Source organism: Drosophila elegans, unplaced genomic scaffold (genome assembly GCF_018152505.1).
Source record: "Drosophila elegans isolate 14027-0461.03 unplaced genomic scaffold, ASM1815250v1 contig_208, whole genome shotgun sequence".
Taxonomy (NCBI): Eukaryota; Metazoa; Arthropoda; class Insecta; order Diptera; family Drosophilidae; genus Drosophila; species Drosophila elegans.
Window position 1 is genome coordinate 24087143 of NW_024545578.1, and position 25670 is coordinate 24112812.

Consider the following 25670-nt stretch of genomic DNA (forward strand, 5'->3'; position numbering starts at 1 on the left):
TTGATGGTATAGTATTTATATGTATAAGTTTATTATCGAAGATTCAACACTACTTATGTTAAAAATATTGTACGTCTTATGCTTTGTTTTTTCTTATTGATTTTTGTCATTACTTGTGTTACTTTTGTTGTTCTTCTTTTTTGTCGATTTTGTCTATAACGAAATTTCTAATTTCATAAAATGAGTATGTGTCCTGTTATATGTAGATATAAATGTATAATAATTGCATATGATCGATGGCTTGTACATGAAGAGTGGGGAGAAATTGCGAAATGGCCTGGATATACTCGTATCTTTTAGGTAACTATATGTTTTAATATAGAGTTTTAGTTTGGGGCCTAGTCCCCGATCGATATCGATGCCACTGAGTGGGCATCCGAGATATGTGTGCTTCGTTTAGATACAAGATTCAAGATACAATTAGTTAAGTACAATTATGATAATTATTGTTCAACGTTTATGCAAATGTTGTTGAGTTCATAGAAATAGATTTCGTTTTTTCGATTTCGCTTTAGATGGTAACCTGTGTAAATTACTCGTATAAAATGAATTTACGTCTACTTACAAGTTAAATAAAGTTGTTCTGTTTTGTCTTACTTGTCTTTACTTTCTGTTTTTGGTTTGTGCTTCGTGGTTTTTTTGTTTTTTTTTTTCAAAAATCTACTTTTGTTTTTTGCCTTCATGTTCCAGCTAGACCTACCCAACTAATCCATTTCCATAGCCATCAGGAAGCGCGAAATGCTCACTCATCTACCACTATCTAATCCCTTCTTTGCTAAATTAACTAAGCCTTACTTTGGTAGGACTTGCATTTATAAATGCTAATATTTTAGGCAAAACAGAAGTTACAATTTCAAAACAACTCGAAGTATTTTGTGGTTAGCTTTTAGGCTGTTGTACAAATTAATTGTTAAATATATAAAAAAGCAATTAATTAAAAGTTCCTAATAAAATAGGCGTTAATTGACAGAGCTAGCAAATGGTTAAATGGTTATGAAGAAAACATTTCAGACTAAGAGTCTGAAAACCAAATAAATAATAATACTTTTTCGAGCAACCATTCGGATTGGAACAATCTTATAACAAATTAAATTGCACATTAGTTTTGAACAAATATCAACATCCATTATACCTAAAACATCAACAACTATTAGATTGTCCCCTCCGATCCAGCCTCGTCCTAGGCAATGTTATGAACTTTTGCCGACAGGCAGTTGTGCACCACAAAAACCACCGGCTTGGGACAGCACTCCATGTCAAGTTCCTGCAAGCAAGACAGCATAGTTCAGTTGAGTGAATCTCCCCTTCTGAGGGGGGTATTGCTTTTTGACTTACAATCTCTCCATCATCGCCAAAGTCCAGATACAACATCCTGGTGCCATCGTCCGCGGAGCCCTTCAGCTTGTCGAAGGCGAACTGCCAGAGCTGCGTTTTGGAGGTGGCCACCGTCGGAGTGGTCGGAGCGAATCCACCGCAGTCGTACAGAAAGAAGCCGCGATTTATGTGCACAACCAATTGACACTGCCGGCCTTGGAACAGGCAGCGGAAGGAGAACTCCCTCTGGTAGTTGACCGCCTGATGGGAGCCCTGGACGAGGAACCTGGCCCAGGCGGCCATGTCCCGGTGCGTCTCCGAGCGCAGCCAATAGACGAGAACGCCGCGGGCGGTACCGCAGCGGACGCAGAACACCGTGGTCTGCTGACCCTGCCAAAGGATACAATGCATTAAGTATTAGCTTAACTTCGAGCCCAGTGCTCAGCTCACGTTCAGCGAGGAATTGTTGCCGGCTCCCGCCAGACGCGTCGTGGCCAGGGCGTAGATCTCCAACGGACGACTCCAGGCCTCCACCGACCAGGGAGCACTCTCGTATATCCGGAACTCCCGCTCCGTCACCGCCACAAAAATGGGCAGCCACTTGTCGCTCTCGTCCGAGCTTTCCGAACTGGAACGTCCGCTGGGCTGTGGATCAGAGAAATACCAAATGTTCTTTAGAAATGCATTTTTTGCAAATTAATTCCAGGGATTTTAAATAAAGAAAATTTCTTTAATACTTTGAAAACAAATTAGTTCATCATACATTTTTTAAGATTTTTTTACATAACGGAGTTATCTAAGTTTATATAAAAAACTTAAATTCAAATCACATAAATCATCGATTTAATTAGAAACAAGTATATTAGCATAGGCCGCAAAGGAATGAAAGATACTTTTTAGTAGCATGACTTTTAAGAAAGGGCTCCCTACAAAAAAAGGCACAGATCGACAGACTTGGTTAGCTCCATTTAGTTATACTAAACTTTTTTAAGTGGCTGCATAAGTTCTGCTGTTAAGTAAAAAAAAGTTATTTGGTACTTGCAGCAAAAATTCGAAATCCTGGCTTGCAGATGCGTTTAACATTATTTGTTCTTATCACTTTTAAAAATGTACTTAGATTATTTAAGCGACAATGGGACGCTTCATTAGTTTGAATTTGCTACTGTACTTTTTTGATAATAATCCCACACGAGGATGTTCCTTGTTTTCGAGTATGATATGAAGGAGTGTTCCAAAGATCCCAAACAAAATCGGGTATAAGGAGCTTGTCAGTATTCAGGTGATTTTATAAGTAACTTTTTCGTTTTACAAGCTCCTAACATTCCTAAAATGGGAAACGATATTTAACGAAGCAAAAGAAGTGGATTTTTTTCGATTTTTCCTATAAATGTATTCAAAGTTTCATCCAGCATTGAAGTTATTAAAATTTAAGTTTCGATAATTGTTGTGGTTGAGAGTATTTAATAAACTAGTAATCATTGCTGGGGGTGTTGGGTCAACTTACACTTACCAGCTCGCCGGCCACGCCGCTGTTCGAAGTGCCGCTGCCGCCGCTGGCCGCTCCGCCACCGGCGCTGCCGGAGCTCCCGCCGCCGCCGCCGCTCATGCGCTTGCTCAGCCAGCCGATGTGCTTCAGTTCGCCGATGAGGTTGGTCAGCGCCCGATTGGCCTCGGCCAGCGCCCGCTGCGTGCTGCTGCCCATCGCCGAGTGGAGGGCATTGAACCAGACCAGGGCCTCCGCCGAGTCCGCCGCCCGCAGGATGCAGGAGTGCACTCCGTCCGGCGAGTGCAGCTCGAAGCACCGATTCTCTGGGGGCGCAAGACAGATTAGGAACTTTGGTTATTAATTAGCAGAGATTCACGAAGGGAGATTATTACAATCTCTACACGGTAAGTGGTACTTACAAACTAAGTACCATGATACCATTCCATAGTCAGTGATAAGTAATTGACTTACATCTCACATTCTTTGTGTACAAGTTTAACAATATATTTGAGTTTAAACTAGCTGTCGACAAAATGCTCAGCAGCAAAGACTAACAGAAATTAATATTTTGGAAAAAAAAACATTAATGATAAAAAAATTATCACTAAAGTCGGCTGTCGACTCGGACTTTTAAGCTGTGAGCAGGTGACTACTTATATATAGCCGCTATGATAGTTCGATCATACCGAGTAGCGTACCGATACATTTTTAAAATTATATTTTTCGACACGCTGCAATAGAAAATGCCTGTGTAGACAAAAGCTTAAATTCTTTGTTGAAGCGGGACAAAAGGAGAACATTTTAAAAAGTGTATTTCTCTGGTGTAATGCTTGAACATTTTTCGTTAATTACTAAAAAACAATTAAAGAAAATGAATCCTACACGCAGTTAAAAGTATTGCAAAAAAACTATAAAACATAACGTTAATTTTTTTGTTTAAGACATTTTCACAAGTAAAGGTTGTCAGTTACGTTTCATTGGTTATACCATTTAAGAAAATGCGATGCCAAATTACACCACAAGTGTAATATGAAGTCAAAAGCTTAGTGGCTTCCGCCAAATTAAAAACGTTTATTTTCTGAGTGCATTGATTTAATTTAAACGGCTTAATCAAGTGAAACTAATTATCGGGTTGATTCTAATTTTTCCGAATCGAATCACTTACCCGGGTCGATGTACTTAAGATTCCTGGCCAGATGCGTCAGCTGCAGCGGTATATATCGCGTATCCGCCCGGGGTGTCGTTTTCGGAGCGGGCGGCGAGGTGGGTACGCCCGGGCCCAGCGGACAGAGAAATGCCCGCTGGAGCTCCCAGCCCACCTCCGAGATGATGCTCGCCTTCCGAAAGTAGGGCGTCACTTCGCGTAGGAATTTAACTGCAAGAAACACGGGCAGAAACAAACCAGAGATAAAAACACCAGTGCAAATCAAACGATATCGCATGAATATGGATGCAGGTCGGGAAAGTGGGGTTGCTGGTATCGTCAGCATAACACTCGCAAATACAGCACATACAGCATTCAATCAGTTGGATTTTAAGCCTGCTTAGTTTAAACGTTTTTGCTGTTGCTTTTGCTGCTGCGGCAGTCTTGGCAAGCGCTGCGGCATAAATTCATTAGAGTTTCCGCTCCATTTTTATTCGATTTGCACACCCTAAGTCGCACGACTAGCGTCAAACTCCTAGGAACAGTGGGCATGTTTTTAAAACTAAGGGCTTAATACAATTTTTCGTTTCCCTAGAGCGTTTAACTATTATTATGGATTTATAAAGTGTATTTTAAATGGTAATCGATCGAAAGTTTTATTCAAGAATAAGGCTTTAAAAAAAAGGGAATCTGGAAATTAGATTAAACTTTTTGGTATTAATTTAATACCCAAACAACTTGTTGAAAACCCTAGGCTGATTAGACTCCTATTTACGTAAACCCATTGAAGTTGTAAGTCAATTTGGTATATGATTTTTGTATTAGCATAGATATCTCAGCAAACCACTGTGCCTGCCACTAGTATGCAAATGGAGCTGAGGATGCCAGTTGCCCTGCCTCCGAGGGAAAAGGAGTGTTTTCCAAGTCTCCCCACTCCGAGTCGTATATCTAACTGGCAAGTCCCACACCCTTTCAACCAAAGCTGGGCCCACTTGATATGCTCAGGATTCCGCCCACAACATTTGCACAATTTCCGTTTGCTGTTGTCGTTGTCGTTGCTGTTCCTGTTTGTGTTGTTGTTGTTGTTGTTACTACCGTCGTCGTCGCATGGCGTTCGAGTGATTTGGAAATTCAATTTTCACACTTAATGCCATCGGGCGACGCTTGCCGGCGGTTTGTCCGACTCAATTCGTGTGTTTAGCTCAACTAATTAGAGCGGACGGCCACACGGCGGATGGGTGATGCGATGGCAGGCGTCCACCCCCTTGCTAATTGCTTGCCATTTACGAGCTCTGGAAGGTGGAAGCCGCCAGGGCACTCCAGCCCAGCTCCCGGTCTTTAACTCCTCCGCCTCCTGAAGTTCTGCAAACATTTGCATTCACAAATATGCAACCGACGACAAACAAACTGGCAAACAAGCCGGGCAACTAAAAATAAAAAAATGTTGCATAGCGGCAGGCGCAAAGTGTGATGAAGCTTTCGAGGAAAAGGGGTTTGGACTGATGGAGGGGGAGGGGGTTGGTATTTTTCGGAGTGGACTGCAGAGCAAACTAAACCAGAATACGACAAACGAGAAACGAGAAACGCAACTGGCAGCGGCAAAAGTTTAGGTGCAACAGCAAAAACAACAATAACAACGGTAATAAGTTGTGCAAATTTTAGCATTTCAGTGTAAATAAAGTTGCCCGTTCCATGAGTGTTTGTGTGTGTGTGTTTGTGCTGAAAAACCATTCCAGAAAAACAAACAAGTTAGGGAAAAGTTGGCTGAAAAACCACCGCAGGCCACAATTGTTAGCTGCTTAAGTATGAATATTTTGCGCTTACATTTTTCAAATAAATATGGAATTACAAACAATCCACTGAAGATTAAAGTCAAGAATTTGCTTAGTGCTGCCAACATGTGGGTTAAATCAACAGACCACGAAATGTTGAGAAAAGCAATTTGTTAGACGCTTTTAAACACTTTTGTTTAGCAAAAACCTCCTGAAATGTATTTATTTGTTGAACTTGTTTGATCGTTGTAAGCTTTTAAGTAAAGTTCACTACTGTACTTTTTAGTTTGGCACCCAGAAAAATAAGTTTTATACATACAGAGCTAATACTTACTATAACATTCAATGCTTTCACATAAATAACGCAATTAAAATCACAAATAACGATTAATTAATTAATTAAATTTGCGTCGTGTGAACAAATACCCAGAAAAATTTCACAAATCCCCTTAACACGCCACTAAATGCATTGATTGCCCAAAGACCCTTGCTATTCTTCTCAAGCCCTAAAGTAAAGTTTAAGTGTTCTTTTTATTTAATTTAATTTAAGCCCCTTGCATTTTGTTTTACACAGCTCTATGAGATCATCCTTACGGTAGTAATATTGCTTAAAACGCATTCATTTGACTCCGCTCTCTGGCTTTTTGCACTTCCCACATTACCCCACCTATTTCAGAGTCGGGCCAAAAAACTTTTTTACACCTTTGCCGACAAAAGGAAATCCTGCAAATCCGGCAATCCTGCCACCCCAGAGCATAAATCAAGAAGGCAAGCCGTATAGTGGGCGTGGCCGGTCGGAATATGATATCAACAGCAGGCGGCATTCGGAATTCGGCAAATCGTGCGTTAAAACAAACTTTGCGCAAAACTTTTGCGAGCAGAATCTCACGCGCTCCTGGGAGGAAGTGGGCAGGTTGGTTAAGTAGGAGCCACTGGGGTGGTGCTGGGGGGCTGGAGGGTAAGTGGACCGTTCGGTGGGTCCACAAATGTGTGCCAAGCTGTAAAAACCAATGCTAATGGACTTCTGGGAGGCTTCTGCAAAGCCAACTGTCGTCGCCTCCGTCGCCTCCGTCGCCATCTCGGAAATCTGCCGCTGACATTTGGCAGTCGGAGCTGGGAATCCAGTTGCAGAGCCACCGCTCGCCCGCCCGCACTCTTGGCTTCTTGGCTTATTTAAATTACAATGAGACGGCTGCCTACGCGCAAATACTTTGGGCCAAAGTTGTGCGCACAGCGGCCAGCGGAGCTTGGCAAACAACTTGGCCAACTTGTAAATTGAAGTTCGAATCAAGAGGTGGGCCGAAGTCCGGAGTCCGGAGTCCGGAGTCATTGGGCAGAAATGGGGCAGGATAGTTGTGAGCCGTTAAGCATGTCGCCGCCCATTCATGGCTAAAGGCTTTTGAAATTGTGATTACATTTGCGCCACTTTGCGTGCCTATAGATCTGGGGCACTTTAATTTAATGAACACACCGCTGAAATTATGAAACGACCGCAAACCGAAAGCCGAAAATCGAAATGCTCCCTCAATAACATAGCGAGCAGTGAATGCGCAAATCTGGAGCTCACGGAGCGGGGTAAGTTGGCTAATTGATTGGATTGGTTTATTAAGAGGAATGTGGGACTTGTAATCAAATAAACATATAAATTCAAATGAGATTAAATATATAAGAATGTGGGAGGCTAACAACTTAATAATAAAGTTTAAAACGTATTTTTGCAGTGATTATTATCATTTTAAATATTTTTGGGAATTTCTTTTCACTTAGTGCTAGCAAAAACAATCGGTAGCACTATTGTTACTACTACTATTGGGCTCACTATCAATACTATCACTCTATAAAAATATATTAATATTTGCAGTATATTGCGGTGTATTTCTGGAAACTTGTTGCAATTTTCCACCCTCAGGTGACAATGCATTTCCAAAAAGTTCGAGCAGAATCAAGTTGGGCTAAGAAGTTACAAAAAACGTAGTGAGACAGTGACAGGCAAAGCGTCATATGACAATTTCATTTCTAAAGTAGATGTAAATATAAATTCGCAATTGTTAAGCAGCGTCAAGTAGAACAAACTAAGAGTTTGGATTTGTTCTTATTGATATTTCGTTCTTTTTCTTCTTTCCTGAAGCTCAACCATTTTCGATAATATCGATAGTTTCGATAGAAACACCATCGATAGCCAAAACTGTCGATAAAACAAATATTTTAAATATTTTTGATTGATTGATAAATTGATTTTGTTACTTGGTTAAATAAAACTCGTATTTAAAGGTGGCGAAACAAAATTTCAAAAGGTTGACAAATTGAATTTTCTGCAAATGCTAAGCAGAGTACAAAAGTCTCGCAGCTGTGCCGAAATTCTCCAAAAATAGTTTACCCGCTGTAATTGGCTCGCAATAATATATTTTGGCCCAGAAAAGGCGGCGAAATGGATCAGCAGCAACTCAACATGGACATGTGCTGGCCCAAAATTAAATGCGACTCAGACTCGCTGACTTGAGCTGGGATTGTGGAGCTCTGTGGCTGCGTGGCATGCGAGGCACGTTGACGACGATGACGTGAGTCTTGGAGGGCTTGGAGCCCGAGATGGAACTCAAGTTTTGCGGGATGGGGTGGGCCGGTCGTTGATATTAAAGCGCCATTAACATTGAGCTTGATGGCTGCTTTGATGGGCCACGATACGTTTTTAAATGCGCGAATATTGTCAGTTGTCCCATACATTCAGATTCGGATTCGGATTCGGATTCGAATTCGGATTCGCACTGTGCATCTGGGATCGAGTGAGTTATCATAACCCCCCAGCGCAGGCGACCTTGCGACCGTTACTGAATTCTGATGGGAGAATCGGCTGCATGGAGTCGCAAACTTGGCATAAATAGCGGAGCACCCACAGCAGCCGGGCACAAACCGTTAGCATTCGTCCAGCAACCAACAACATGAAGAGCCACCCCATCCTGATCCTGGCCACATGCCTCCTGGCCCTCTGCGCCGTCTCCGCCATGCCGCAGTGGCGCCATGTGAAGAGTCAGCGCCAGGTGGAGTACTCCTCCACGCCCTACCCGGCAGCCGGTTTCCGCCCCCGAGTGCCCTTCAACCTGCCCGGCGAGCTGCAGCCCAAACTCGAGACGGAGCCCCTGACCACCACCAGCACCAGCACCACGACTCCCAGCGAGGTGCAGCCCCTGGAGAGCACCGAACCCCTGAGCACTACCGAGCAGCAGGAGTCGGAAACGGAACCAGAAGCGGAAGTGGAAGCGGACTTGGAGCTGTCCGTCCGGACGCCCGCCAACACCTACGGAGCGCCCGAAGAGCAGAACCCGCTGGAGCCCGACACCGTGGAGGTGGTGGCCCAAGAGCCGGCCCGTGACTTTCAGCCACCCTCACTTGAGTCCGTCGAGGACTTTGCCGCCGCCGGCACTGTTGCTGCTGGCAGCGAGCAGCCTGTTGCTGATGTCCCTGCCCTGGGCCAAGCGGACTCCCAGGACTCCCAGGAGAGTGAGCCGGAGCTGATTGCGGAGGCGGAGGCGGAGGTCAAGGCCGTGACCCCGGCAGGAACCTACGGACCACCCGCCGCCACGTACGGAGTGCCCGAGCTGAGCGAGCCCGAGAACGAGCTGGATCTGGAGGAGTCGCAGGTGGAGCTGGTGGACGAGGAGGCGGCGGCGGAGGAGGCGCTGACCAACGAGCTGGCCAGCGGTCGGCTCATCCTGCTGCCCCTGGGCGCCAGGGGAGCTCGGTTCGGACGCCTCGTCCTGGCCGTGGAGCAACCACGTCAGCGCTTGAGGAGCGAACGCCTGAGAAGGATCTAAGTGTTCACCTGTCCAAAAGTGGAGATTATTTGACCCAAAATATACGTACTTAACGGAACATTTTATGCGTTTGTGGGCAGCTCTTTTTGCTATGAGAAAGAAGTGGGAATAGGTAAGCAAATGTATATCGACCCATAAACTCGGACTTTATGAAAGGTGTTTTACTCGAATTCCATTTGCACAAATCGAAATGTCGATTTTAATGTTTCTGTATCAAGCTGCCACAACCTTTTAGATGCACCCAGAAAAAAATATGGACTAAAAGCGCAAAAAATTGACTTAAAATAAGGTTATATGGACTAAAATTTGGCTCAAGGTAATGACAGATTTAAATTAAGCCCTAAAATTACTCCAAAACAATATCTGAATTTAATATAATGTACACTTTAAAGCAATGGACTTAAACTCTTAAAGCCACTTCAGCCCTTAAATCTAGCAGTTTGGATTCTCTGAGTGAAAACTTAAATTGTATTCATTTTAAAGGGAAACCAACAAATGGGATGCTTACATTAAGTAAATTAGTCACTGTGGACGGCAGTAAACGTAGTGATGACTTGTACTTTTAGAGTGTGAGGATGAAACTACTAATATGTAGTTGTTACTTGTTAAAAGTGAATTTATTTAGTCGAATGTGTTATCATTTTTCGACACAAATTTTTGATATCAGAAATTTCAGTCACGACTTTTTACTCACTAGAGTTTAGAAATATTTCAACATTAAGGCGTTGAAGATTTGTGAAATAGATTATAAATAAAAAACTAGTCTGCTTGTGAGTTAATTAAATGTGAGTTGAATAATCTCTATAGAGATCCTAAAGCGATTGCTAAGTTGTAGCAGCTGCTGTCCAGGAAACGTGTATGTCAAGGAAATGAAATTGGCTGCGTCAAAGGGGGATTGCCCGACCCATCCTTATTCCCATCATTTCGCAGAGGAAGTTGTTTCGGCACAATTGTCGGGCACGGTTCATTGCATTGTTTATGCCAAATGGCTTGGCTTGTGATTGGGTCACGCCCACAGGATGCACATGTGGGTGTGTCGGTGTCAGTGTGTGTGTGTGTGTGTGTGTGTGCGCAAGGACATCCACCCATACATCGCCTAATTGATGCTTACTATTGTTTATTGTGTTTTGTGCGAGGAGCCGGGCAAAGCAAAGCAAAGCAAAGTCAAGCAGAACTGAATGGAGAAGCACAGGAAACGAGACTCCAACTTTGCCCGACCATTCTGATTAGGCATTGTCCTGGCTGTGTGTCTGTGATTATGATTACGATGATGATGTGCTGGTGTGATTATGTACTTGGGTTCTTATTAGATCAGGCCTTGCACTCGTATACCAATTTTTAAAGTGCGTGCGAGAATATTTGCTTATGCAGTGTATTCTCGCAGACAACTATTGTTCACTGAACCGTTCACGAGTTGAGATTAAATGGAATGCAAATTATGGAAGAGCCTTTAATACAGGAATGCCTTTAAACGTTGTTGAACATGCTTCAAATGACATTGATGGTAGAATAATAATGATAAATATCTTATATATATTTAAGGTGGATTATTATTTTCGTTTACCAGTTTCATCACCTATAACCTTTTATTTATTTATGTCTTTCACCTTTTGCTTGTCAGCTAGTCAAGCAGTCCCAACATTCCGTCCTTCCTCAACCTGAATCATTTTCGCTTTTTGCCACTCAACGCCAGTGGGTGGGTGCACCACCCACAAGAGGCGACTGTGTATTTTTGGGCCATTTGATCAAATGGAAAGAAAACTTTTCTCATTACTCATTGCCAAGCCGGGGCAAACAAACCAGGCAACGAACCAACCAACCAACCATCCAGCCATCCAGCCATCCAACCAACCTGCCAACAAACCAGCGCAACTAACGGCAGTCAACAGCTAACAGTCAACATCAAGCGGCGGGCCAAAGGGGGGATTTCACCCCAAAAGGGGGGCTGGATGCTGGGGATTTGTAACAGGACCCAGCTGCAACTGTGGCAATAGCAGTCGCAGTGGCTGCGGCAGTAACTCGCATGTTTTGCTGAGTAATCCCACGTATGTATTTGCACTAAAACCCTCTGTTCCGCCTTTCCAGCTCGCTACTCCACCACCACCGTGGGACGGATGCCACAACAACGGGACAAAAAAGAATCCCCTCTGTCGGTCAATTAATCACGGTTGAACAAGTTTGCAAAAGATTATCTGTGCAGTTATGGGGATGTGCGAGGAGGAAGGAATCAAAGACACAATTTATCACAAAAACAAGCTGCAGATAAAAAATGTTTCAAATTTATAGTTGCCAGGAGGGGATCTGGAGTTTGAGATGGATATTATTGCTCACGATTGGGGACTGCGTTTAAAACTTTTATTTTATATCGATGTTTTCAAATCGAATTTTTCATGCAGTGAGCAGAGAGTAACTTGGAACGGACATTCATTCAAATCATTTTTTATATATATGCAACTTACGTTGCCCCTACTTTTAGCAGTGCTCACAGAACTGTTTTGCCTTTTTTTTTTTAAGCCGAAACTTCGCTAATCCATCCCACTGTGCCCAACTGTTCGCGATGGCACTCATAGTTTACTTGTTAGTTTGACTCGCGTTTTTTAAGCTCTTCCCTTTTTCAGCACTCCACCTTTCCCATTCCGTGTGGGCGAAATGTTTTACGCAAATAACAATTTGACATGCTGGCCAGAGAGTAACGAATGTATCGTCGGCGCACTTACCTTCCAGATCCACCACCCGACCGGACCGCTTGAGGGCCCGCACCGCCTCGTCGTGGGTGGCGTCCCGCAGCTCCTCCCCGTTGACCGTCAGGATGGCGTCGCCCACGTAGAGGCCCTTGGCCTGGTCGGCGGCCATGCCCCGGAAGATCTTCGAGATGAGGATGGGCATCCGGTTCTCGCGACCGCCCTTTATGGAGATGCCCAGGCCGTTGTTGTCCGACTTGATGATCCGCACGTGCCGCTTCTGGTTGGCCACATGGTCAGGTACGTCGCACATATCCATGCCGCCCCCGTCGCCGGCATTGTTGTTGTTGTTCAGGCAGAGGTCGCGGTCGCCGTTGTCGTTGCTAGTGGAGCCGTCCAGCTCCGTGTCCTGAATGTTCATCCCCTGGAGCGAAGCGGAAGTTGGCAGGGTGCCGTTCTGGCCAGTCCCACCAGAGCCACCTCCGCCGGCGCCACCGCCTCCTCCGCCACTGTGATTGCTCCTGTGGGAAAAATGAGTGTTTGAATAGCTACGAGTTTTTCTTCTTTGAAATTGGTAGGATTATCGGTCTATGTTAGTGCATTCAATGATACTATTTTTTTTACAAAAGTTATATATTCATTTAAAATCTGAATACTACAGTTTTTAAGACTTTTGTTTTACAGCCCACCCTCTAGCTAGTTATTAAACGAACTATAGTCTGTTATAAAATAGATGCTTGCATTCCCTTTGATAAATGCACAGCAACCTGGGATATACAGAATTTTCAATATAAATAACATGAACCAACAGGCTTGCACTTTTCAAATTTTAGTATGTAGGGAGTGGTATTTCTATTGACTCTGGGGGGGAAAGAAATCCCTTCCAACCAAATTCCAACCGTAAGCCATACAAATGCTGTAAGACCAAGCTCCATTCCAAAATTCATATAAGTTCGGTTGAAGTTTGGCTATTGTGACTGACTTGTTGTGCTGGGCTTGTTAAAATATATAAATAAATGTGATAAATTACCATGTAATAGGTCTACAAAAACACTAATTTTATAAGGTCTAAAAACTAAAGGAAGTCCATGGGAATTAAGTGTGCTTTCATAATTTTCCCCACAGCTTACCCCAAGGTTCCGTTCAGGGTGGTTGATTGGCCATCGTTGGATGGTTGTGACGCCTCGCAGGACTCGTCAAGACTGACGGCCAGAAAGTCCGTTTCCAGTGTGACTAGGACGCGGTACCAGGCGCCGCGCACCCGCGTCTCCATGTTCCCGCACCGCAATCCCGAGGGCGACGGGGAGTGCTGCTGCGGAATGGGCTGCTGGGCTGCCGGCGGGGTCCGCCCCAGACTTGAGGATTCCACCATGATTCTTCTCTGACTTCGATTGCACGATGCTGATATGTGGCTCTACATGGCATCCGCCAGAAAAGGCTGAAAAGATAAATGAAAAATTCGAATTTTAATTTCAATATTCATTGCGTGAGCTTAACTAGCAGCTTATAATATGTGAATTTTTGATTATGCCTGATATTTTAAATAACTGGTGATTTTTGTGGCATTCAAAAATAAACAAGAGACAACTCTGTAGTCAACTATTAGATACCCGTTTCTCCGCCAACAAACTTCAAAATATCAATATATTCCCCCTAAAAACAATCGAAGTTTAGGTGGCGCCATCTTTCAACTGCATAGCCAACACTAGAAGCTTAGAGCGCGCAGCACCCAGAGCGGCGGCAGAGCAGCGGCAGAGCAGCGGCAGAGTAGCGGTAGAGCAGCGGCAGAGTAGCGGTAGAGCAGCGGCAGCGCAGTGGCAGAGTAGCGGTAGAGCAGCGGCATAGCAGCGGCAGAGCAGCGGTAGAGGACTTAATATCCATAAAATTTCTAAAATAATAGCTCGATTTTGAACATTTTTGTGTCTACCGATAGATATAAGCGAAGCAGTCACACAGAGTCCAATAGCGACGGTCTAACATGTCTCAGAGTGAAACGTTTCCTTCTACCTGTAACATACTTTTCAACGAATACAATATACCCTTTTACTCTACAAGTAACGGGTATAAACGAGCAGCAAATCATTATTTGCTGGATGCAAAATTCATTAATTCTCTGTGTGCGATAAAATAAAAGCTCGGCCTAATTTATTGGTATTTGAGCAATAATTAACAATGTGACAGTAGAGCGGATGTTAGGTCTTATTGAACTAATTGCTTAGATAAGCGAATAAATTTTTACTGCAATCGAATGCATGGAAACGTTTTGCACAAGTGAATTACTTTTTCCGCAACCAGTTTGGTCATTAAGATAAAATCAAAGTGTGGCAGCCAACGATTTGCAATTGATTCTCAATAGTATCTCCAGTTAGACATGCAGATGACACAGACTGGAGGGAATTGCTGGCAATAAGCGGATATCAAATTAAATGTCCGGCATGCGGATGACACACAGAGACAGAAATGCGTAGCGGAAGGCAGGACATTTGTCATTGTTTTGCCAGGCCAGGATTTATTGCATTCTCCGACAAGCCAAGAAGCAGTGCTGTGGGGTCGCCTGGGCGGCAATGCCAAAAGCCGTGGCATTTGGGGCACACATCCCCCCACAGCCCACCACATCCGGCCACATCCTTCCACTCACATCCTTCCACATCCTTGGCAGCCGTAGTGCAACAGTTCTCCGCTCGGAGCTCTGCAATTACGCATCTTGTCGCCGCCGCGGGACTTTTTCTATGATTTTCTATTTGACAAGTTGCCACTCTCCGAGGAGCAGAACTCCTGACTCCGGGAACAGGGGTCTCCCAATGCCTCCCAGTTGCCGGGGCTTGGGCACGGGCATGGGCATCCAATTCGATTTCGTGCTCACGCTCTCAACCGGAAAAGGACTGCTTCAGTCAGACACATCCTGTTTCTGCGACTCTGATTGCGCCTGTGTGAGTGCCGTTTGTATGTACATTTCCGCTACGATTCAGCAGGAAGTAATTTTGCCGCTGCTGCTGCTTCTTTTCGCAACGTGGCTGCCGTCACCAAGTCTGTTTACTTTGCAATTTATTGTGCAACATTTGTAATTATTATTGCAATGCCGCAGCTCAAGGCCCCCTCCGAAGACTTGGCAAAAATTTATAAAAAACTTTTCCAAGTGTGTGACTGCTTGAGACGAAGGACGAATGCGCTGGCAACGTTGTCATCAACACGCTCATAATTGTATGTAAACACACCCAAACAAACACAAGGCATTCGCCTTCACATTTAAGGGCGAAGAACGAGGGCTGTCTCGTGACTCTGGGAACTTTTAAAAATGCATGAGAAAAATGGGTTTAAATAATGCATATCTAGAAAAGAGATTCAAAGTGTTATCAATCAATATCAAACAAAAATCGTAAGAATCTTTCGTAAATTCCTGTCATAAGAGACTAAGGCATTATCCTGCGCATTTATTAAGTTTATTTTCCTGCTAAACCCAACTTAACTAAATTTAACGTCTACGAATACAGACAAGGATATCTAAATCATTTAGCAGTGACTAATTTTTAGTTTTCCAGGTGTAGGTGGGTCATCAAAGAGTACTAATATTCTCTAAAAATACAATTATTTTATTATTGAATAAAAAATATAATATGCAGAAAGAATGTATATATTTTCGTGTCCGAACATTCAATTCAAATGATATGAAAACATGCGTTAAAAAAACAATGGCCAATTAAATCTTTATAAAATTAGAAAAAAAATTCCCCAAATTATTCCCATGACGCAGTAGCTTTTGTTTTCAAGTAAATATAGTATCTTTACATTGTTCTCTGGTTCCAATTGGAACAAAAACAAATCATATGAAAATGTTAGTCAAAGTCCAATTGTACTTCATTGTGCTTAACTTATTTGCATACTGCTAAAAAACTACATATATTTGTGGGTAAATGATAATAAATATTTGATAAATTGCGAAAAAGTTAGTTGTGAAAGCCTTTGCAAAATAGCCCCAATCAACGAAAACTCTCGTAAAATAAATGGGAAATGTTGCTGGCGTCTCGCTGACTTCGCCAAAAGAGATTTGGACGGTTTGTAGGGCTGTGTATGTGTATCACGCCCCCTTGGAACACCCCGGCAATTGCCGCCCCCTCCACCCCCCGCTCCGTCATCGCCTAATAAGCGCCGGACGTCGCTTGTCGTCAGCGTCTCTGCCGTTTTTCATGCTGCGCTTTGGCTAATTTAATGCCGGGCGGTCATAAATTATGAGCCCGAAAGTAGGCAGCGCGAAAATCGGAAAAACGGACAAAAAATGGCACACAAATGCTGGGAAGTGGCAGCAGCTGCTGCAACGAGTACATATACATTCGCATTCACATGGAAGTTGCATTCAGCTCGAACAAAATTTTTTCGCGCTTTCACGTAATAACTTTTTTTTGGCGCCGCTTTAAGGCCTTTCTTTTTTGCCCGATTTTTTTTCGCTTACTCTTTGTTTTTTGTGCCAATTTTTTTAATGCAAACTTGGTGATGGGTGAAAAGGAGGTCCTTTGTATCGATATATAAAGCAGCAGCGGCAGCAGCAGCAGCAGCAGCAGCAGCCCAATGCGGAATTGCTATAAATACGTAAAGCGTTTTTCCTAGGAGTCCTGCCTTTGCCAAGCGGAAATATATTACCCTGCGTGTGTCTGTGTGTGCGGAATTGCGTAAGTGTGGGGCTTGTGGCGGCGCCATCAAAAAGTCATAAAATCATAATTTGTAAACGAGAATTTATTTCGAAAAATATTTATGGCTGGCTCCGGCTCCGGCTTCGTTTTGCAGCCACAGCAGCTCCATGGAATTTGCGCTATTCGCTCCGACCTGCGGATGTGTGGGTGCGTATCTATGCGAGTGTGCAAATGTTGCTTCATTAGAGCGAGTGGCAACAACTGGTGCCCTCACCCTTGCCATCGCATTGTTTCCCCACATTAATTTAATCCGCAACCTTTTCCCACCTCGGCCCTGTATTTAATTCTCTTTATCTGAACCAGTTCAGGTTCCTGCATTTTAATGGAAATGTATGCAAAAATGCTGCGCCAGTTGATGGCGGTAAAGTCTCTTATACGTTTAATGGAATCTTGATCGTTATCGGCGAAATTGACAACGATATATTGCGGATGGATGGCGGTGAAAGAAGGCCAGGACAGGCTGAATCTGAATGGTCGTTTCAATTGCGGAACGCTCTTTTTATTGCATACTTTGGGGCTCTCGGGGAAATAGAGTGAGTAGGAGTCGTAAAAAGTGCCCAGGTGAAAATCGTTTAATGTTAATGGGAAAATCAATTTGAAGGAATTGAAAATAAAAAATAGAACGAATGTCTTTTTTTCTAAATAATATATTTAAGCGTTAGTTCAAGATGAGAAAGGTATAAATATAAAAAGTACATATATTTAATTTCCCTTTAAGCCTTATACTTCTGGAGAAGAAAAGTTCAACTTGAAAATATTGAAAAAAGGCTAGGCTATATATATTAAAAAAACGCGAAAACCTCACTGCTGGTTATTTAACTTTATTTAAGCCAATTCATCGTCGTCAGCAAGGTCCCATTTTTCCGCCAGTCTCGTTTTTTTTCTTATTTCGCCCCACATCCGGCTTAGCTTCGATTAAGGTAGAACCCCACTAGGGAACACATGTCTTGCCGCTTGGCCTTGACACCGCCTTGAGCTCTTGGCCCACTTGGTGCCCACCTCTCGACCTCCTCAACCTCCTGGCCTCTGATGCCATCGAAGCCTCTTAATCATTCTTAACAATGCCGCCACACGTTGGGCGGGCATTAAGCTCTCATCCCGCTCAACTGGTGGAAATCGATACGCATTTACGTACATATATTCCGGAATATCTACATATAAATTGCGCACTAATGATCTTTAAATACACATAATACCCAGGACATGCCGCACACACAAAGAGCAGCAGCCACTCGTTTTGTGGGCAGGGAAAAGGGAGGAGATTCCATCGATGCCCCCAGTTGGATTAGTCATTTGGTTACCAGAGTTTTGCCTGTTGTGTTAGCTATTTTTGTAATGTGAGAACTCAACTGAAAGTAAAATAACCTTATAAGCTTAGCAGAACCGCGTTGGCACTAGTCAGAGTTAGAGTTTTGTAAAACAAGTTAAACAAATTCAGAAAAACGATAATGAAAGGATTGACACCGAATTTCTTTAACAGTTTCCTTTTTAACGTACAGAATTTCAAGGACTTTTAATTAAAATATATATTAATATATGATTGATAGAAATTCGTAACTAAATAATTTTAATTTGTGTAAACATTTTAAAGTCTTACTCTCACCCGCTTTACTTAGCTTTTATCGTTTTAGTCTCTGTCCAAGGACTGTGATAAACCTTACTTACTTAGTTATTCTATTTACATCACGTGTCGTATGTGTTATTTTAACAAAATCTTGTAACCACCGCGCAACAATTAAAACTGAAAGGAAATCGACTTTAAAAAAAAAAGTAAACTAGCTACTGCAAACCGAACCCTTGCTTTTGCAAAAATTAAATATTCCTGAAAATAATTAATTTTCAATTTATATGCGTATATGTTTAAAAACATTGAATCTATGGTGATTTTCAGCTCAATTATTCGATCGTTTCTATGGCAGCTTTATGATATCGTTTTCCAATTTTAATAAAATTCGAAGCGTATATCTGAACTATCAAATTATTACTATGGTCAAAAGAATTTAAAAGAAAAATTCAAAAATACAGAAGTCAATTTTTTTTAAATTTATTATTTCCATATTTTTATTGTTTCCATGGTATGAAATAGTCGTCCGTTTTTAATGATACTTAACCGGTAGTTCTGAAATATTTAACCAATGCTATTTCTTAAAGTTATAATGTTTTTTCATTTATTTTTCCGACTGTTCCTATGGGACCTACATATATGCTATAGGAGTCCGATTCGGCTTATATACTACCTCAAATAGAAAGACATCTTTCATGCAGATAGCTTTAAAAGTGAGAGACTAGTTTGCGAAGAAACGGACGGTCAGACGGACATGGCTAGATCGACTGAAATTATAATACCCTCTGCAAGGGTTTAAAAAAGACATTACCAATATACTTAAGTGACATTTCCATTATTAGCTCACTAGCCGGTGAGTGTAAACTTAATTATCCCATACCATTTAAAGGATGGTATTTAGTGTTAACCACACAGAAAAATTCTGACGTTCAGTAATTAAAAGAAAATGTTAGTTACTTTTTGGCCGATTTATTTTGGTAGATTCTCATTTTAAGAAAATATACTTGAAAAAATCACTTAAGTACTCAATTTGAGTTTTTTCGTTCTTGAAAATTTATACTCAAACTGAGTAAATTGAACTCAAACTGAGTGCAATATACTTGTTTATTTTCTCTGTGCAGTGACCCTCAAACCTACATCTATTTATATCATTTTACTATCGCTTATTTGTGCCCCAGTGTAAACGCGGCTTTCACAGTTGGCTTGGCCTCCTGCTGTTGGTATGCCAATTCATGTGTGTCGCCGTGTGTGTGGGATTTGGATAGATATTTCACGTGCTCACCGCAAAGCCGCCGCAGCGACCGATAAAAGCCAAAACAAACCTCTGAGATTTGCTTATTAGCACACCCGCCCACACGGCCAAAAGCACTCCTGACCCTCCCCTCTCACCGCGCCCAGTGTCACAACATAGCCTGACTCTGTCTGACAAATTATTCAGCATTGATTAATTATGAAAATGCGTTTATATTGATTGTCGTGTGTGGGTTCGAGAGGCTTATGTGAAGGGTTGCGTGTGTATCGGCTCTCGGGGTGTGGGAGTTATGGTCACAGTTCTGGTGTTTGCCCAATTTCAATCCCAAAAACCACTTGCATGCCTGCTCATGTATATTAGTTGACATTCTGTGGCGGTCTATGGCAAAACAATTGACAAGAGCTGGTCGGCCTCATTTGCTTGATTTTGCACTTGAGCTAAGCTTTATACAATCTGTATTTCTAAGTGCAGAAAGACGACAAGTTTATTAATTATTATTTATTAGGTATTGCAGTGCCTGCAAAAACAAAGTGATTCGAATGTTAAGAATGTTAAATCTGTAATCAACATCTTAAACTGTATTTTCGAATTTGGGGTTAATCAAAATAGAAATCAAAATAGCGTGTCTGTTACAATTGTCTTTTCAACAATCATATTTATTTTAATTAACCGATTGATGGAACTGACAAGTTAACATTCCTTGAATTATGGGATTTTTATATGTCCCAGTTTTAGGAATTTTTTAAAGTATTTATTGAATTGATTTTTGTTGACCATCGTTAAAAATGGCAAAAAAAACTTAAATTATAGTTATTTGCATAGAATTAAATTAGGAAAGATTAATATTATGTAGTCAATTATATAAAATAATAATAATTCCACCACTAGAAATGCGTTAAAATTAGTTGAGGGAACTTTGTAGATAGACAATAAAATAATACAAAATTAGCATAGGCTGATAGTCCTACATAATGTTTAGCACATTCCGGGAAAGGTTATATGCAAATGTGTTTTACTATCAATTCTCGGATAAACAACAACCAATTATTAAATCAACCAAAGCTATCGTTGTCAAACGCCATTAAAATCAAATCAAGATACGAGACCCAATTATTTTTGTCACTGCCCCAGGCAAGCTGTCAAGAATCCAGGGGCTAATGAGGCCCACAGATTTCGAGCAGTGCAGACCGACTTGGGGATTATTATGTATTGCCGTTGGCAAACACTCAACGCCGCAGTGCAAGCATGTAAATGAGACGTTCGGCTTGAAGGGGGTTGCAGGTGATGTGGGATGGAATGGGATGGGATGGGATGGGTGGGAGATGAAAGGTGTGCGGAGTGTCTGTAATCACCGAAGGCGGCTAACAGCAGGTGGCCGGAGACAAAAGTCAAACGACTGGCTGAGGGGGTCGGAAAACGGAAGGGGCAGGGGGAGGGCTTACGATGCTTTTCTCCACTTATTAATTGCCAGTGTCTTGGCATAATTTCCACTCATTTGTCTGTTGAATGCAAGTGGCTGAAGCATTGTTCTCCGAGCATGGAATCTCCTCACTTACGGAAAGAAACGGCAACGGAGTGAGCCCTTTCGACAGGCATATATCCACAGAGAGAAAAGGTGTTAATGAAACTTATAAAAATGTATATACGGTGAACAGGAAATTAAAAAAATCACGATTGAATCAGTTTTTTTCACAAAAATACACACTAGATAAACATGCTGTTTAATTAAACAATAATAAAAAGTGCCTACATGTGTTTTGGTTGTGCATATTATGGATTGAAAATTACCGAAATACATTGATAGTTGTAGTTAAAAAACAAAAATGAAAGGTTTTCGAGGGATCGAGTAAATTTTATCTTAACTAAAATTTATATTAGGGTCAAAACATATGTATATCTGAAAGGAACATTCTTCTACATTTGTAACCGTGTATTGTCATGTCTTTGCATGAAATGCAAAATGTGATGATGCAGCTTCATTAAGTGCAATTTAAGTGCGATATTTTCTCGACGTCATCGTCGCCTCTCAGTCGCTTCGGTGAGCTGTTGAAAGGCGCGATGGATGACAAAAGGTAGCGGAAACAAATGGAACAAGAGCCGGGCCAAGAAAGGAACTGAGCAGCCGAGGAGCAAAGGAGCCGTTGAGCAGGAGTACGAAGTGGAAATACTCTAATGCAAGTAATTGCACGTCGCTCTGATTAAGTAAGCGCAATTTGGTTTCTTTCCCTTTTAGAGCTGGCAGCAGAATGTTAAGCCAGAAAGCGGATTACGCTTTTCTAAAAACGTAATTTGTACGCTAAATATGAAAGTGATATGGGAAAGAGGGTAAACTTTGGAGTGGCACCGGGCATAATTAGGTCGAGATTTATGAGAGGCAACCTTTTAAATACACATGCACGTGTGAGGTGTTTGGACAGTTTATTTGTAGTTCAATTTGTTAAAGGACACTTTTCAACAAACAAATTAGTAACCAATCCTTAATGGCTTCAAAACTAACTTAAATATTATTTTGTTGTTTTTTTTGTTTCTCATTTATTTTAATAAATATATATTAAATAAAAATCTTTGGCTGACACTATCGTCAACTTACAATATTGTTAGCAAAGGGTTGACCTTATGTCTTTATCACATTTGCTGTGTATGCTTGGGAATGCAAGTTCTAGTCAAAAACGTGCTTAACACATAATAAGTTAATGCGACTTTTAAGGTTTCCCTTAGTGGTTTTATTATTATGGGTTTTATAAGTGGAGAGAGCAAGAAAACTTTCAAGACTTGCATCTAGTCATCAACCCAGCAGTAAAACTAATCTTTCAATAAAGACTTTTGTCTATATACATACTTGAAACTTAATTAATTGAAATTTAGAACACAAATATGGGCATGGAAATGAAACCAAAACCCGAAAACTTTGAACTTGTTTTAATTTCGGTCTGCGCCCCCGCATGCAATGGTAACACTTTAAGCCGCACTCAAGATGATGAAAATTGGGCTTCGTGGCAGGCACTACCCTAATCCCGTCGTAATAATAATCCCCCTAAGTCCACCCACACTTTCGAAGGAAAAGCGAAAGGGAAAGGGCCAATGGCAAATGGTAAATGGTAAATGGCAACAAAAAATGTTAGTAGTGGTTATCTGTCAACACATATCGGCGAATGCATGTCAATTACTGCTTAAATGCTTAGCACAAAAAGCCGGCAAAAGGTGCGGAGTGTGGTTGGGGTTGGGGGGTGGGGGGTGATGATGATGATGATGTTGATGAATGCCGATAGTAAACGGAATTAACTTTCACGCAGCATAACGGCAAACGACTGCAGCAGCGACTTGAATGAAAGAAAAAGCTTACGCCGTCGCAGAGACGAAGCTTTTCGGCAAAGCGCGCGTAGTAAAAGTAACTGTGCGGGTGTTGGCACGGGGAGGGGGAGGGGGTTTTGGCCACCGTGCGTGGGTGGGCGCTCTTCGTAGACAAAGAAATGAGCATCAACAAATAAAGCAAATAAATACATATATTGCAAAAAGAAACGAATTAAAAGCGGACAAAACCAGTTAGCACCTACCTTTCGATCGTATTGCAGAATAATTCGCAAAAAGCAATTAATGCACAGAAACGTGAATTGGCGCCTGCGCATAAACACACACCTACACTCACTCACACACACTCCCACCAGACGTCTGCCCGTGTGTGCGTGTGTATTAAGGATTTTTTGCTTTCAATTTATTTTGATTTTATTCCACTACTTGGCAGCTCCGACTTGTTCAGTAGCATGAAAACTTGGTCGATTGATATTCAAACATTTAGGCGGTGTCAGCCGTAATTAACAAAATTCGATATAATACTGGTTGGCCAATTAGCTCTTCGGTTTTTGTCTGGCGCTTTTCATTATTATTGTTTGTTCGGCGGCGGCGACGGCGGCTCTGCTGTGAAAAGCCTTTGAAAAAGCGCGCAGCTGAGTTTGGGGGTCGTTAGAAAGTTGGTTGGCGAAAAACATACAAAAACACCGAATTATCCATAATCTTTCACTGCAAATTAGACACTATTTGTGCCGTTTTATCCCGGCGATTAATCGGTTATAGAGTGCGTTTTGTTATATTTTCATTAATATTTTCTAACGGGAACCGAAAGAAGCGCGGGTGAGAGTCAGAATTAAAACACTGTATGGTTGCGGGCTGCTTAAATAGGCTCGGTTCTCACTGAAAGCTCGCTCTGCTTAACTTCTCTCTGGAAAATCTCCCCCGCTGTTGAATTCCTGTTAACCGATTGGGGATGTTTAATTAGCAAAAAGGTTATTGCACGAGCGGTTTGAGTCGCAGGTAAGCAAGCAACTCAGTCTTGCACAAAAACCGTAGCTCAGACACAAACCGTAATAAGGGAACTGGATTTTGTTTTTGCGGCTAGCAATCGGTTTTAAAGAAGCGGCACGCTGTTATGGTAGCCACTGTTATATTCTGTGAGTCTAACATACATCCATTAGCACACTTTAAAATTATAATATACAGTGGTGGAAAAAATAATGGAAACGTATAATAAATATATTATATTATTATTCTATTAAGGAACAAAAATATTTAATTACATTTTTTCATTAACAGAAAAAATATAACAAGTATTTTCTTAAAAACACAGTACTTTTACAATTGTTTGAACTGTTAGTGATTTCTTTATATTAAGTGATATATTAATCAGTTTTTAAGCCTCCAGAGCACTAACGAGGCAACTTAATGTTCAGATTGGTAAAAAATTAATGATTACTGGCGCACCTCTCTATTTTTTGTAATTTCTCCAACAATTGTTTCTTGTATTCGAATTAAAGGATAAAGAATTCTTTTTTAAGGACCCATTGAATGCTCTAAATAAAATTTGGAAGCATGGGCTTAACCGGCCACTCTAAAATATTACTTATTTTTTCTTGGGAAAACTATTTGAATAGGGCTTACACGCGTTTAGGGTGATTATCCTGCCTATATTCCTACTTTAGATCCCTGCTTTACTCATAATATGACGTCAATAAACTCTTATGTATGTTAAATAAGCCTGGAACCTACATGTTCTTAGATTCGATATCCGAAGCTAAAAAAATGTCGACATGATTTTGCCTATGGCATTTTAAAAGGAGTTCTTGTGTGCTTCCAATGGAAAGAAGTAGTTTTTTTGGGATTAGTTAACATTTTACCACCATATTAAAACAAATTATTTTCAGTTTTGTTAGATTGCCACACATTTTTCCAATTTAGGCCAGCTTGGCATTAGACAGAAGCTTTTCCGTATTATTTTTAAACCCTTGCAGAGGGTATTATAATTTCAGTCAGAAGTTTGCAACGCAGTGAAGGAGACGTTTCCGAACCTATAAAGTATATATATTCTTGATCAGCATCACTAGTAGAGTCGATCTAGCCATGTCCGTCTGTCCGTCAGTCTGTCCGTCCGTTTATATGCAAACTAGTCTCTCAGTTTTAAAGCTATCTGCATGAAACTTTCCCAAAAGTTGTCTTTCTATTGCAGGTAGTATATAAGTCGGAACGAGCCGGATCGGACGACTATAGCATATAGCTCCCATAGGAACAATCGGAATAATAATTAAAAAAAAATTATAACTTTGCTGTTTTTCAATTTTTTGTTTAGTTCTTCGACTTATAGCAATGGTTAAATATTTCAGAATTATGTTTTAAGTTTTATCAAAATCGGACGACTATATCATATAGCTCCCATACAAATAATAAAAAAATATATAAAAGAACTATCAAATAATTAAGCTGCAAATCGTCATAGCTTCAATGTTTTTAAACATATACGCAAGTAAATCATAATTTTAATGTTTTCAAAAATGTTTAATTCTTCCGATAGCTGCAAGGGTATATGAACTGCTTTGCTTTCTTTTTTGTTTTTATTTATATTTATATTAGATAGAAATATAACTTACATTGCCGAGGGTTTCTTTAATCCTACTTCAAACAGCCTAGTTTTTAAG

General features: G+C 41.4%; 3 protein-coding genes across 4 annotated transcripts; 2 read left to right on the top strand and 1 right to left on the bottom strand.

Annotated features, from left to right (window-relative positions):
- Positions 1-23674, bottom strand: LOC108143247 (beta-1-syntrophin). 2 transcript variants are annotated; one of them, XM_017267553.2, is made up of 8 exons: positions 23262-23674; positions 13337-13644; positions 12243-12727; positions 3966-4175; positions 2825-3123; positions 1765-1959; positions 1336-1704; positions 1-1264 (listed from the first exon to the last, which is right to left on the bottom strand). In XM_017267553.2, the coding sequence occupies exons 2-8, from the start codon at positions 13576-13578 to the stop codon at positions 1181-1183; spliced, it is 1884 nt and encodes a 627-aa protein (XP_017123042.1). In that variant the 5' UTR covers positions 13579-13644; positions 23262-23674; the 3' UTR covers positions 1-1180. The 2 variants fall into 2 exon arrangements, with proteins under 2 accessions (XP_017123042.1, XP_017123041.1); XM_017267552.2 differs by having other exon boundaries at positions 2819-3123.
- On the top strand, positions 7966-9525 carry LOC108143248 (fibrous sheath CABYR-binding protein). Its single transcript, XM_017267554.2, has one exon. It carries the CDS (start codon positions 8653-8655, stop codon positions 9523-9525), a length of 873 nt encoding a protein of 290 aa, XP_017123043.1. The 5' UTR covers positions 7966-8652.
- On the top strand, positions 15008-23839 carry LOC108143129. The gene is given in 3 exon segments (XM_017267369.2): positions 15008-15136; positions 23520-23624; positions 23627-23839. Coding segments are annotated over 3 exon segments (447 nt in total).
- Positions 23840-25670: the final 1831 nt, after the last annotated feature.

Excerpts from the sequence above, each read along its gene's own strand:
- LOC108143248 (XM_017267554.2), top strand. The coding sequence starts at position 8,653 with ATGAAGAGCCACCCCATCCTGATCCTGGCCACATGCCTCCTGGCCCTC.
- LOC108143247 (XM_017267552.2), bottom strand. The coding sequence starts at position 13,578 with ATGGTGGAATCCTCAAGTCTGGGGCGGACCCCGCCGGCAGCCCAGCAG. Across the intron at positions 1,960-2,818 it reads TGGCCGGCGAGCTGGTAAGT|CCCAGCGGACGTTCCAGTTC; the intron begins GTAAGTTGACCC and ends TCTGATCCACAG. Across the intron at positions 1,265-1,335 it reads TTGGCGATGATGGAGAGATT|GAACTTGACATGGAGTGCTG; the intron begins GTAAGTCAAAAA and ends TCTTGCTTGCAG.